A 12,619-nucleotide genomic window follows, 5' to 3' on the forward strand; every position below is an offset into this window, starting at 1 on the left:
ACAAAGAACTGAGTCATCGTGGAGGTGGTAAAGGATGTGTAAGTTTACAGCAATATGGACAAATGAAACAGTTGGCAACAATTAAATCATTTTCAAATGATAGTCACATATAGATGGCTTTTTGTGAGGTTTCACCTTCACTGGTTTATTTTTCTTATTTGCTTTCGCCAACCAAAAAACCCACTGAACTTAATCACTCAATCGACTATGACATATGAAGACCTAATAGATATTTCTGTATGATTAGTCGAAGCCCTTTAACACCCCAGTGTGGTTCAAGGTTACAGTGTGTAAAAAACTTGCAAATTCAACGTGGATATTCATGGAAGTGTCAGCAAAGAATCTGCGTGTTATTATACACACAGTATGAGGAACTGGACGTGCAGGTTATAGCCTTAGAAAGACTTTTAAATACCAAAAAACCACATGGACAGGAAAGACATGTATTGAAGAGCTAGACAGAGTGCAACCAGTTAATTAGTAATGTGTTCAGTGTGTTAGATTAACCATATTGTGCCCTTGATGCGTACCAGAACACTGTGTCTTACCTTTCTCTGATGAAGTCTGTCAGCTCCTTAGTGGAAATTTGGCCATGCTTCATGTTATGGTAGAGCACATCAAAGCCATTATTTTTTTCCCCCTGTTTGGCAGACAGAAACAAAAAAAAACCGTGGAGGTTGATGCTCAGTCACTGCAAAAACCATTAAGTGTAGCAACACAAAGTCTGCTATTGATTACACATTACCGTTAAGGCTTTTTCTAGCAGCAGCGTTCTCATTTTTTGCATAGCTTCTATCTGCATCTGCAGTAAACTCCGGTCGACCATATTAATCTTGGCCATGTTTAAGAGCAACAACACTTAGAAATGAGCAAATCAACAAAAGACTGGTCGAAGGCTAAAACCTACAATGAAAGACACACCTGAACAGCTTTCTGTGCTGCTGTAACCATGCCACTGGGCAACAGTGTCCAGTTGCACTTTAAAAATGCAAAGACATTCTAAATAATTGATCTAGAAGAAAAACAGCAGACTTTGTTTTAACCAGAATTATTGTCTTCTAGCGGAACAATCGATAACCCATAACGTTGTGATATTTTGCATCAATACAGGAACACACCAAATATCTACATTTTACTGAATAAAATTAAATCTTATGAACAAGAGGGCCCCTCTCATACTACACCATCCTGAGACAACATTAGTCAGCAAACTTACATTAAATGAGCTCAAACGAAGAACCGTCCAACACTGGACACACCTAGCTTGACAAAGCTACCTCATAACTGGCTCAGTTACATGAGTAAGAATAGGATGGTTGTTCAAAACTTGAGGGTGTTGCACACTCATTACCACTTCTGATTGCTAAATGATTGCAAAGGTTGCTTAATAAGAGGCAACCTTTCGCAGTCTGACTTGGACTGGGTGCAATCACTCTCAAAGAGATTGCCAAATGTCTGCAAATAATTGTTATCTACTTCATAAATGTAGTCAAGATTGCCAACATGTTGCCATTAGTCTGAATGAGTCTTTGTCAATGAGCACAACTTGACTCAAGTGTTTGCCAGCTGGTTGTATTCTGGTTACATTCCTACAGAACAGGAAGGTTGCTGAGTGCAACTGTAATAGTAGATTTTCTGTCTATGCAGACAGCAACAAATATCTTTTTTTTAACTATTTATCACAGTTAAATGCTGTATTATCAAAAACCAATTGCATTTAATTACCAAATTGACTCATTTAAGTGACATTGAAATGATATAAGACTTCATCAGGGTTCATCTAATGCCAACAGGAGGTTTTATTGACAATCTCATTTTACAACAAAAAAAATAACTTAAGTGAGATAACTTTAGCTTATTGTATAAAACAGATACTGACAGAGTTTAACACACATCACAACACATCTTGAATCTTGAATAATTTGCAGTTTAGGAAAAATCACAACACAATATTGGATCGCCAGGTGTCTGTTTATTCCTACCTCTATTTTCTGTATAATTCCTAAATCACTGAAATTACAGATAACAACTGTCAACACACATCACACCGCATGTGTACAGGCGGTTATATTTATAGAACATTTTGCAGGAATAGAAAAGTTCAGTATCTGATCAAATGTAAACTATGTTCGCATTGCCACTTCTATTGCAGACTTATGGAATTAAAATATGCCCGGAAAAAAGGTTCTGTAAAACATTAGGATGTCACAGAGAAGATGAACTTAACTTACTGTGTGTCTAATTCTCCCAAAAGCATAAAAAGTAAACAAAAAAATGAGAATTCATGACATAAAAATGTTTAGTGAGGTCACAGTACAATTCTTCATCTTCATATACAACTATATGAGTCATAAGTTGTTGCTGTCTGAAATAACTCATCTAAAAGGGCATCCACACAGGAAGTGATGCGCTCATTGCATATTATTTTGCGGCTCATGGCTGGTCACTAACTGACCTTCCAGGCTCCGATTGTCTGGACAACCCTCCACCCTATCAAATGTCAATTGTCTGGGACTTGTGTCAATTGCTCACACTGAAGTTGAATAAAGTTTAAATATGGGACTTGTCCTAGTTATTAATTTCACTAACTTCACCTTCAGTGTTTCTGAAATTACTGTTTGTACTGTTTCCACTTTAGTGTACAAATACAAATGCCTTCTGAAATAGGATCAGGAAAACATGCATTAAAATACCACCTTATATAATGTGAAGCACATGAGAAAGCTGCATTTTGTAGCTTACTGGCTGCAAATCTTACATGGATTTGTTCACGCAGCTGCTAGAGGATATTTTAAAAATGGGGCCTGGGACAAGCTAGACTCTATAGCTGAACTTGACCTTTGACCAACAAAGTCGAGCCAGTTCATCCCTGAGTTAAAATGAATGATTATGGCACATGAGTCCCCTCCAGGTGATGCTGAGATATTACATTCATGAGAATAGGATGAACAACCTGGAAACATAATGCCTTTGGCCAAAGCAGCTGTGAGTGACTGGGGTAAAATAAAAAGATTGAACTTGTACTATAATGGCTGTAGTGCATGTATGTCTGTTTCCTATCCCCTCCAAGACACGTTAATCAATCTGGATAAAAACTGATATATCAACTACCTGGGTAGCAGTATTATCAACATATATATCTTTTGGTAATTATTTTTATAACCCTAAAATCCTTACTAATTACATATATTATGTGCAGTAGCTGATCTCAAAACGAACAACGACAGTAAATGTACACTACATGTACAGTGTTGTCGACAATACTTGTACATTTCTGTTTGTAAATATAGTTTGCTAAATTTTAGTGCAGTGGCACTTTAGGGTAACTGGAATGTGTGAAATTTACGAGCAACAGGGACTGTTAGTTAGAGGTTAACACCAGATCAGCCAAGGCTTGTTACACATTACAAAACCATTTGAAACACAACACTGACTACAAAACCTAGCTTTGATTGTACAAGCAAATGTGTGGCTCTTTGAAGCTAATACAATTAGCCAACAACTAAAGAGAGGGAGATTGAAGTGAATTGGACAGCCTGAGAGCGATTCCAGTAGAGAGCATTACAACCTTACAACCCTTTGTGGCAACAGGGACAAAGAGGACTGAACTGAGCTACTGCACACAGTTCATATATCAGCACATGATATCTGCATTAGGAGTGTAGATTTTATATGTTTACAAAACTGCTGTTGTCTGACATGACTTATTTCACATTGGCTTGTGTTAAGTAGTTTATAGGAAATGACAATGACGTGTTTTTGCAGCTTCACAGCAAAAGAAAGCTGCACGGGACAGCCACGGCCAATGTCTGACATATGCTTGAGCAAACCCAGAAATGAAATATTAAACACTAGAACTGATAGAAAAGTTGGCTTGTTTAGACCACTGCAAAGGCAGCATAATCAATCAATCAATAATCCATCTGATGCCATCAGATGTGGCGGAATAAAACCGATTATGATGGGTTTGTATTTGCATGACTGGTCTTTGGAAAATAGATCTGGTCCCGATTTCTAACCCTGTGCAGGGGTTGCAAATCTATGGCTACAGAAGCATAAACAAGAATATGATATGAAAATAAACTATTTCTAGCATTTTAATTTGTTTTGGTTGTTATTATTGTGGTTTGCAGGTCTGAGTACTTACTGCTATATGCAGCTAAAGAAAAAAAATGAAGACCTGCTCCTACTGACTTGGACTTCAATCAGAATGAAATTCAAACTAGCCAATGTCTTTATTTCTTTTATTTTTGCCAATTTAAAAGCTATTAGGCCGCTTTTATTTATTATCAAATTTTATTTGATTAAAACATGTGGAGGACAGATTTTTCCTCGACTTCACATTTGGTCCACGTGCCAAAACATTTTAGTTTTTCACTCCTATTAGCAATGTTGCCATGCTAATTTAAACTTAATAGGACATGTCATTCTGTATGATGCTTACATTTGTTTTAGGGTGTCACAAGCAGTTCTTTGGTCAAAAATTTCTATTAAAAGTGAGTCTTTTGACCCCTACTCTAAAGCAATAGCTTTCAGACACTGATAATAACCTTCTTTAACATATTTAAGCTAAACTTGGGCATACAAATGTGAAAACAGCATAAAGATAGATCTTTAGGACAAAGTTGAACAATTTCACCCCCCCCCCCCCCCCCCCCCCCCCCCAGCCACATAGACAAAGAAGATAAAGATCCAGACTAGAGAATGTAATCAGATTTATTTTCGATTTAAAAATATCCTCTTTTTCCAGCTTTACTTCCTTATTGGCCTTCTTCATTGCTTCAGCTCAGGAGGACACATGCCTTACTAGAAGCCTCAAAGGATGTCAAAGGAAAATCAATAACGGTAACATGACTAAGAACACTTTATTGGCACATTTGTTGTGATATTTTGGGAAATTAAATGTAAAAGCGATAAATGCTGATAAACCCGCAGTTGGTGATAAAACTGCTGTCTGATGTCACATACAAATAAGAAAAGTTTAACTAAAATGCATGTCACAATATGGGAAGACTCCAGTTCACCAGAGTTCACCATCAGTCTTGTATTAATCTGCAGTCCAGCTTAGTTTCCCCTCGAGCCGAGGCCATCGCAGATATTTCCTAGTTCCTGAAGCAATCCACTGTCAGCAGTTTAGCCTAAAGGCTAAAGCATTAACTAATGGCTTTAGTTTTCTTTTTCCTCATATGTTCAGGAAGTTTATGTCAAGAAGCTCCAAAAATAACTATATACAAATAAAATACACACTAAAAGGAAAGCGTTGTTCTCCAGGTCACAGCTCACTGGCCAACATTTACCCCAGTGAGCAGACCACTGAGGTGTGCTTCCTACTGTAACAAGAAAACAGTTAAAAAAAAAAAAAAGTTTAGCTGTTACCCCACTTAACAGCAATCATGACATGCAAACTACTGCATGCATTAGATGTCAAAGATATAAGAAGCACAGTTTATGAGACCACATGTTACGCAACACTTTAAAACACAAACTAAGAGAGAGATTTAACAACTGGCCAATCGTACTACAAAACAGGGAAGTGACGAAAGTAAGTGAAAACACAGAGCAGAAAGGCAACAGGAAGAGAGCCCATTCTGTTCAGCTCCTGTGTTCGACTGGTACCTGATATCAATGAATACAAAAGAAAAAGAAACACGGGAAACAGCTAAGGGCGTTTTTTTCCCCACAATTGCTAAGGCTGGAATCAATTTCTAAAGCAGTAGAGAGAAATGCAAAAATACATATAGATATATAAATAATATGTACATTTTAGATAAATATATAATATAAGTGATACCAGAGTGACGCAGTTTTTTTACACTCATGTCTGTGATGTAATCAATGAAAACACTGTTTGTTTAATATTCCAACCACACATTAAATGTGCCCACCCCAACTGGACGATAACCTACTGAGAATTTAGCATACGTCAACTGTGGTTTGTTTGAGCAAACAGTACAGACGAGCTGAGACAGCTTCCTATGAACTGACTGAATTCATTAAAAAAGGGAAGAGAACAAGCTGTGTCAGCTGGTTGTACCATAATTACAGAAACAGGTGCTAGAATGAGAAAATTGTGATACACTACACTGCACAGACTACAGGGAACTAAAGAAAAAGTTGTATGCTTTAGACCAAAAAAATAGGTAATACTAGTTTCACCCATGAGGGGAAAGAAAAGAGAACTATTAAAGCCGGAATTAAATCTAAAGTCAGTGGAAATGAGCCAGATGGCTGATGGAACAACTGCCCAAGGAGAGAATAATTATACAAACATTGGTGACTAATGGTTCTGTGACACCTTTCCTGCACAACATTTTAAGCTTTTATTTCTAAACACCAGTTTATCTTTATTTGGGGTTACTGTCTGTGAAATCATATAAAATTTAATCTCACTCAGAAGTGGGCTGCTTTAAATATTTTTGACTTCTCATAGAGCAAACAGCCAAATTGATTTTCATATTTATCATTAATTGCTTATAAAATTCAGTTTTTGTTTTAGCCACCACTTATATCTTTATATTCTGATTCCAGTCAACCAGACTTTTTCATTTTTTGGTCTTCAGTGATTCAAACTGTTGAGCAACAGTTCGAACGTTTTTCTTTAGACAGTGGCCGTTTTCATTCATTTTCACTTCAGGTTTTGTAACTGACACCTTTCAGAGAAATTTTCTGTTTGCTTGGTAAGTCACTTTACACTGACCTATGAATTGTTCAATGATAAAAAGGAACCTAACTCAAAGGGATGAACTAATGTTGTATATATACACATGTAACAGACAACTTAGCAAATAACCAATTTTAATTTAATCTTTAGGCACTTTGGCTCTAGCAGCCTGTCCCAAAAACAGATATTCTATTTCTTTACTTGAATCTATGAAAAATGCCAAAGCTCACACAGTTTGACAGACAGAAAATAGCATTTTGTATCAATAAGCTAATTCCCAAAGAGGCTTTAGCTAAAAACAGCAGAAGAAGTGGAAGGCAGATGAACGATATGTCAAAGTCATGTTCTTAAGAGTTTGTCCAGTTTTCAGTGTTGGAGTGGTATTGTGAATACAGAAAAGTACCATCAGCTTTTGTCCCACCAAGCAATACTACCTGGAAAGTGTCTGATTGGCAATAGCTTCATTTTTCAACATGGGAATGATCCCAAACACAATATCAATGGAGTAAAAGTATACCTGGATAGAAAAATACACAATGGAACACAATCAGTCATGTACTGGCCTCCCCAAAGCCCGGACCTTAACATTGTTGAAGCAGTGTAGGATCTTAACAGAGAATAAAATAAAAGGCACCCAACTTTCAAAGAAGAGCTTTGAAATGTCCTTCAAGAAATCCAGACAACGATTCCTGAAGATCACTTAAAGAAAGTACCAGAAAGCATGAGTGCACACTGTGTTTAAAAATAAAGGTGTTCATACCAAAACTGACTTGCAAGCTCTTTATAAACTATAATCGCATTTATGTTTGCAGATATTTAAAAGAAAATCGCTGCACATATTTCCACCATTCTAGCAAAATATAAAGAAATAAGAGGTGGCACAAGACTTTTGCAATTTAAAGTGATGTAAATTATGAAAGTAAAGAAGAATGGTCAATAAAGAAAAAAAACCTGTCATTATATAGAGTGAAAGAAACTCTTTGCATATTATAACAGTTTATGTACTAGACAGAGTACATGGCTTTCTCACCAGAAAAACAATCTATTTGTTAAGTCAGTAAGAACATATCTTTGAAAACCATGCTTTATATTTACAGCAATTCAATACTGAGCACTGAACACAAAAAGAAACTGACATCTTTAATCTTAACTACCACCTTAAAAAGGAAAGATAAACCAAACCACAGTGTATGGTTTATCATGTAACATCTGCTGCACAGAGAGGGACAGGAATTCATTCTCCTCCAGTCAGACTACAATGCAAGGTTCAATATCCTTTATGTAGGGAATCAAGTGGTTGTTGCCTATTGTTGTTTATCATGCTGCATATTGTTATACTATACCTTCCAAACTGCAAAAGAACGCTAAAAAAAACTAAGCCTGGGAGTAAATGAATGCTTACATTACTTCAGACTATTTTTGTTCGTAAGTTTGTCTGCCTCAGTAAACACTGATGTTTCTGTGCAATGCTTTTTTAGTTAAACAACATATATGTAGGACATATAATAAATGTGCTTGAGTAAAAAATTACAATTTAAAAATTTCTAATGTGCTAAATGTGTGAAGTTGGGAGTATCGGCAAAAGAATTATAGCACATAGGTGCTGAGTGTTTATATCTTTGGTATGCAGGCAGGAAAGTGGTACAGTGTAGCAGTTTACCTAAGCTCTAGGGGAAACCTATGAAAAAACTTCATAAGTTTCCCATGCTTGTTATTACAGCACTGATGTTGTGCTTTAGGAAGGGGGAAACAATACACAGGATTAGAAGTGTCTCAGCTGACACGACTTCTTCTCCTGTTCCGGTGTGTGCTCAGGTGAGAGCAGTGGAAAGAACTGCACGCTGTCCCTGAGGAATTTAGACAGAGCCAAACAACAGTGTCTCTCCAACGCAGACTGTAAACGGTGGCCCGGTACAGCCTGTAGAGCACACAGCCATGAGCTGCACAGACGGCGCCTTGACATCAGAGTGTCTGGCCTCAGTCATGTGACCAGAGAGGTCTGGGAGCGGTGCACTGAGCTATCACAGCTCATCACAGACAACACACACAGCTTTAGTATGCGGTATGCACACAGAGGCTGGGCTTTGTTTGTGGTAGATACAAACGAAAACTTGACCATTACTTAACTTGTTAGGGATGATAACGCCAAAACGGGTTGGTCTAACACAACTAAAACCGACTCATTTAAATATAAAGGGATGAATGAACAACAACCAGCAAGAGGCAGGATGTTTGTTTCACACAAAAACCATAATTAGTGTAATGTTTTTACTCTGGTAATCTTAGAAAATTGCTACTGATTCTCAAGGCTGTTGGGTTGAATAACCACTCAATCCAGTTACAAAACCTCAACAAGCCCTTCCTCTGAAGGCAGAGCCATACTGGTTTGATTTGAGAGACAGCTGAAGAAAATTAGGCAGCCAAAAGGATGTGTGTCACTCCTGTCCACCTCTTTATTAGCGTCACTCTTTGCCGTGTCAGTGGGACACTGTGTGTGAAGTGTGGGACAATATATAAGACAACATACTGGCTGTCTCTATACTGCCTAGTCAGTCCTAATCTGTTGAGACTCCATGTTACATGGCACATAGGCCACATCTTGCACTTTTGCGCCAGAACTTCCATTGAGAAACCAAACTTTTGCTTAGATTTCGTACAGAGAAAGAAAAAGGAAATGAAACAAAGCCTGCAAATAAATCCAAGGAGTAGAAATGTTGCAGCTGGTGACCAGTCCAGTGCTGCAACTATGACAGATAAACAGCACTGCCTGAATTCCTAAAGAACTTGTATATTCAGCTGAGGAGATCCATTTTGTATAGATGACAAAAAAGGGAAAAAACAAACCCCAATGAAAACATCGAAAAAAAGTGAAAGAGCATGGGATGTGAATGGGGAAAACCTCTCTGCTTAGCAATATAACAAACAAACTGAAAAACTCAATAGGTCTGATAGAGATGATGATGATTTGTAGTCAAGTCAAAAGGGAAATGGATGCATCTCCTCCCAGTGCCAAGTATGTGCGCTCATGTGTGTCCTGCATGTTAAACACACAGCTGATTGAGACCATCACTGGATTCTCTTGTGGCTCACAGAAGGGCACAAAGGGCAGATTGAAGAGTCAGGAGTGTCTCTGATTGCTCCTCTTTTGCCATTTAGATATTGATGAACTCTCATTTAGGAACAAAAAAGGCGTTAGTGGGTAACAGCAGTGTTATTGGTAATTACTTCAAGCACTTAGCTTAATGTAGTTTTCCACAAATATTCATTACAGCCCCTTTACAAGCCCTGGATCACCTCCAGAGTTCAACTAAGGCTAAAACTTAAGGATGTGTTTGTCCACCTTAAAGAAGACAAGAACGGATTCTGATTGGTTGTTTCAAGCTGAGAGTCCTGTTGTATTATATATAAATGAGTAACAGATTAAAAAAAAGAACAGAAAAAGAAAGGGGGAAGTTACAACAGTTAGGTACTAATTTACCCATGGGTTTTATTCAAAACTATGTCGCTGTAAGAATTGTAACATTTTAGCTATGACGCATAACCAATACTTGCCGTAGTGTTATAGTGCAATACACACACCGTCTTGACATGGAGGAGTAGCCCTAATAAGGCCAATACCGTTCGAGTTTCACTTCTAATGGCACTATCTTTGTGACTTCAGTGTAGTGCAACAAGTAGTAACGGTAGACTTCTACTTTCCCACCTGCTTTGACACAGCCACGTCAAATTATTATCGGGAGAGAAATGACCTTTAGGCAGTACGCAGAAAGCGCTGAGCTCAGCTTAACACAGCCAGTGCTCTGCGGCACCAGCTGTACGAAATAAAGTATCGCTATTTAGGTTGGTATTGAGGCTTTTAAATCTATTCTAACTTACTAACATCTGGTATCTCACTGAAACTTTGTCACGGAAGAAAATGACGCGTACGACCAACGGCTATGACTGACAGCCGAGGCGTCCAATAGCATTCAGGGAACTGACCATATACGTTCCAAGCAATCCTGACCGAGCCAATTGACAGAAAACAGGGGTGGACGCTTCGACGTTTCAAGTTAGATTGGTTCACAGAGGCCCAAACCCCGGGGTAGCAAAATATTTGCCGAAGGAAATTAGCGGTGGCCGCGGGGTTGCTGACCAGGACACTGCGACTTCAGAGGGAACTAAGCTTGTGAGCTAGACGACTTCCTCTGCAAAACGAATAACACTTGATTCCTGATTGGCATGAACATGATAAGGAGGGAACATAGCGTGATAATAGCACCGGTGTAAACACCGTGAATAAAAAAGCACCACCTACCCAGAAATTCTCTAGGAAGTACGGCGTTATCATCTTGCTTTATTACTCTTCGCCACAACTCTTCAGTTTGTTGTAATGCAACTTTTGAAGCGTATATCATCCACCGTCCTCCCCCCGTTTCTCTTGTATCTGCCTTTCCCCGTTTTCCTCCTCTCCCCTTTCTTCTCCCTCCCCACCTACAGACTCCACCTCCACCCGGCGTCTCTCCCCTATGGTTTATTCCCGTAGAAATGTAGACGTTCAGTGGGTGAAACAGCGCTATCAATGGCGAAGAGAGACACCACAGTCGCCTGGTGAAATGCTGCCTTCAAATGCTTTACGTAAATTCCCACATAGATTGACTAAAATACACATAAACCATAACGCAGCTATGTGAAAATAATAATATATAAAAATAAGTAAGATATTATTAGCTATATTAGTGTTTGTTTTAGTTAGCATTACTTATGAATTCAGCATCTATAGATATGTCTCCCTGTTTAATAAATCTATGTGCCGATTTGTTGTGCACTAGTGGGTAAAGATTATTCATACCCGTTTAAACGTCCTTTTCCAGTGGGATTGTTTATTCAACACACGTTCCACAAATATTGCAAAAGCAAATACTCTTGTTACGGTTGTGGTTTATTTAAAGCATAAGAAAAGGTCTTCCAACACCAAGTCTATGAATAAGCCTTTACATTTATTTAAACTGATAGATTTAGCAGTATGTCACTTTTCAAGGTTTTGCACCTAATCATCTGTCGGGCAACAAGAATCTAGGTTTTGGAATAAATAGTCTTTCCACGTTAGACAGTTACATTGTTAATTTTTAAATTTGTCTTAAACACGGTATACTGCCTGGCCTTCGACCCAGTGTGAGACATTGATCTTACTTGTTTTTATTGTATGATAGTTGTTTTTGTAAATGATTGCTTTCACTCTACTTCACTCACTTTTGTGTACAACCACTATGCATCTGCTGTGGCTGTTTTAAAGTGCTTTATGAATAAATAAATAAATAAATATTGTATTTAAAGGCCCATTTACAGTCGGCACAGTGGACAGTCTGCTATTTGTGTAATTCAAATTTCACAAAGCCTGAAACTACCAGTGACATTGCAAAAAAAAAAAAAAAAAAAGAAAGAAAGAAAAAAAAAAGCCTTGGAGAAAATAAATGATAAAGGCCCACAATAATGTAAACAATTTATTGGAACAATGTACAGATTCAAGCAATGGTAACCAGTCACACCCACTATATCATCTTACAAATATTACAAAATTACTACAGTACAATATAGAGTCTTTGCATGATCCAAAATATTTGGTGGCCCCAAAAGTATTACTTATTTTTAAAATTCAGCAGCTTATAAAAAAAAGAAAAAGAAAAATCAAAACATGTCTATGAGAATGAGGTTTTCACTTTCATTAGCAAAAGGATGAAGGCAGATAATCTAATCAAGTTTAAAGGCTAATTAAACTGTAGACTACTAGAGCTCCTTGACTAGACATTCCTTAATATTGATGGGTGCTTTATAAAATACAAATTTTTCAATAAAGCTTCATAGAAAGTCAAACCTATATTTGCAGAGTTGTCAACATATGCAATTGTTTTTAAATCAGCTTTCACCTGCATCTCTACATACAGTGTACTGTACTTCTATTGCAAAACCCCAGCAAAA

General features: G+C 37.7%; 1 protein-coding gene across 8 annotated transcripts in view; it reads right to left on the minus strand.

Annotated features, from left to right (window-relative positions):
* Positions 1–11,162, minus strand: part of fcho2 (FCH and mu domain containing endocytic adaptor 2) — a 50,725-nt gene extending 39,563 nt beyond the window's left edge. For 4 of the 8 annotated variants that reach the window (XM_087843857.1, XM_087843858.1, XM_087843856.1 and 1 more), the window contains exons 1-2: positions 10,959–11,162; positions 549–640 (exon numbers count right to left, since the gene is read on the minus strand). In XM_087843857.1, the coding sequence (XP_087699983.1) occupies positions 549–640; positions 10,959–10,991 (125 nt within the window). In that variant the 5' untranslated portion in view covers positions 10,992–11,162. The remainder of the gene's footprint in view (positions 1–548; positions 641–10,958) is intronic. The other 4 variants (XM_087843860.1, XM_087843859.1, XM_087843861.1 and 1 more) reach the window with 3 other exon arrangements.
* Positions 11,163–12,619: the final 1,457 nt, after the last annotated feature.

This window comes from Neolamprologus brichardi, chromosome 7 (assembly GCF_056152115.1).
Source record: "Neolamprologus brichardi isolate AB-2024 chromosome 7, ASM5615211v1, whole genome shotgun sequence".
In the NCBI taxonomy this organism is placed as follows: domain Eukaryota; kingdom Metazoa; phylum Chordata; class Actinopteri; order Cichliformes; family Cichlidae; genus Neolamprologus; species Neolamprologus brichardi.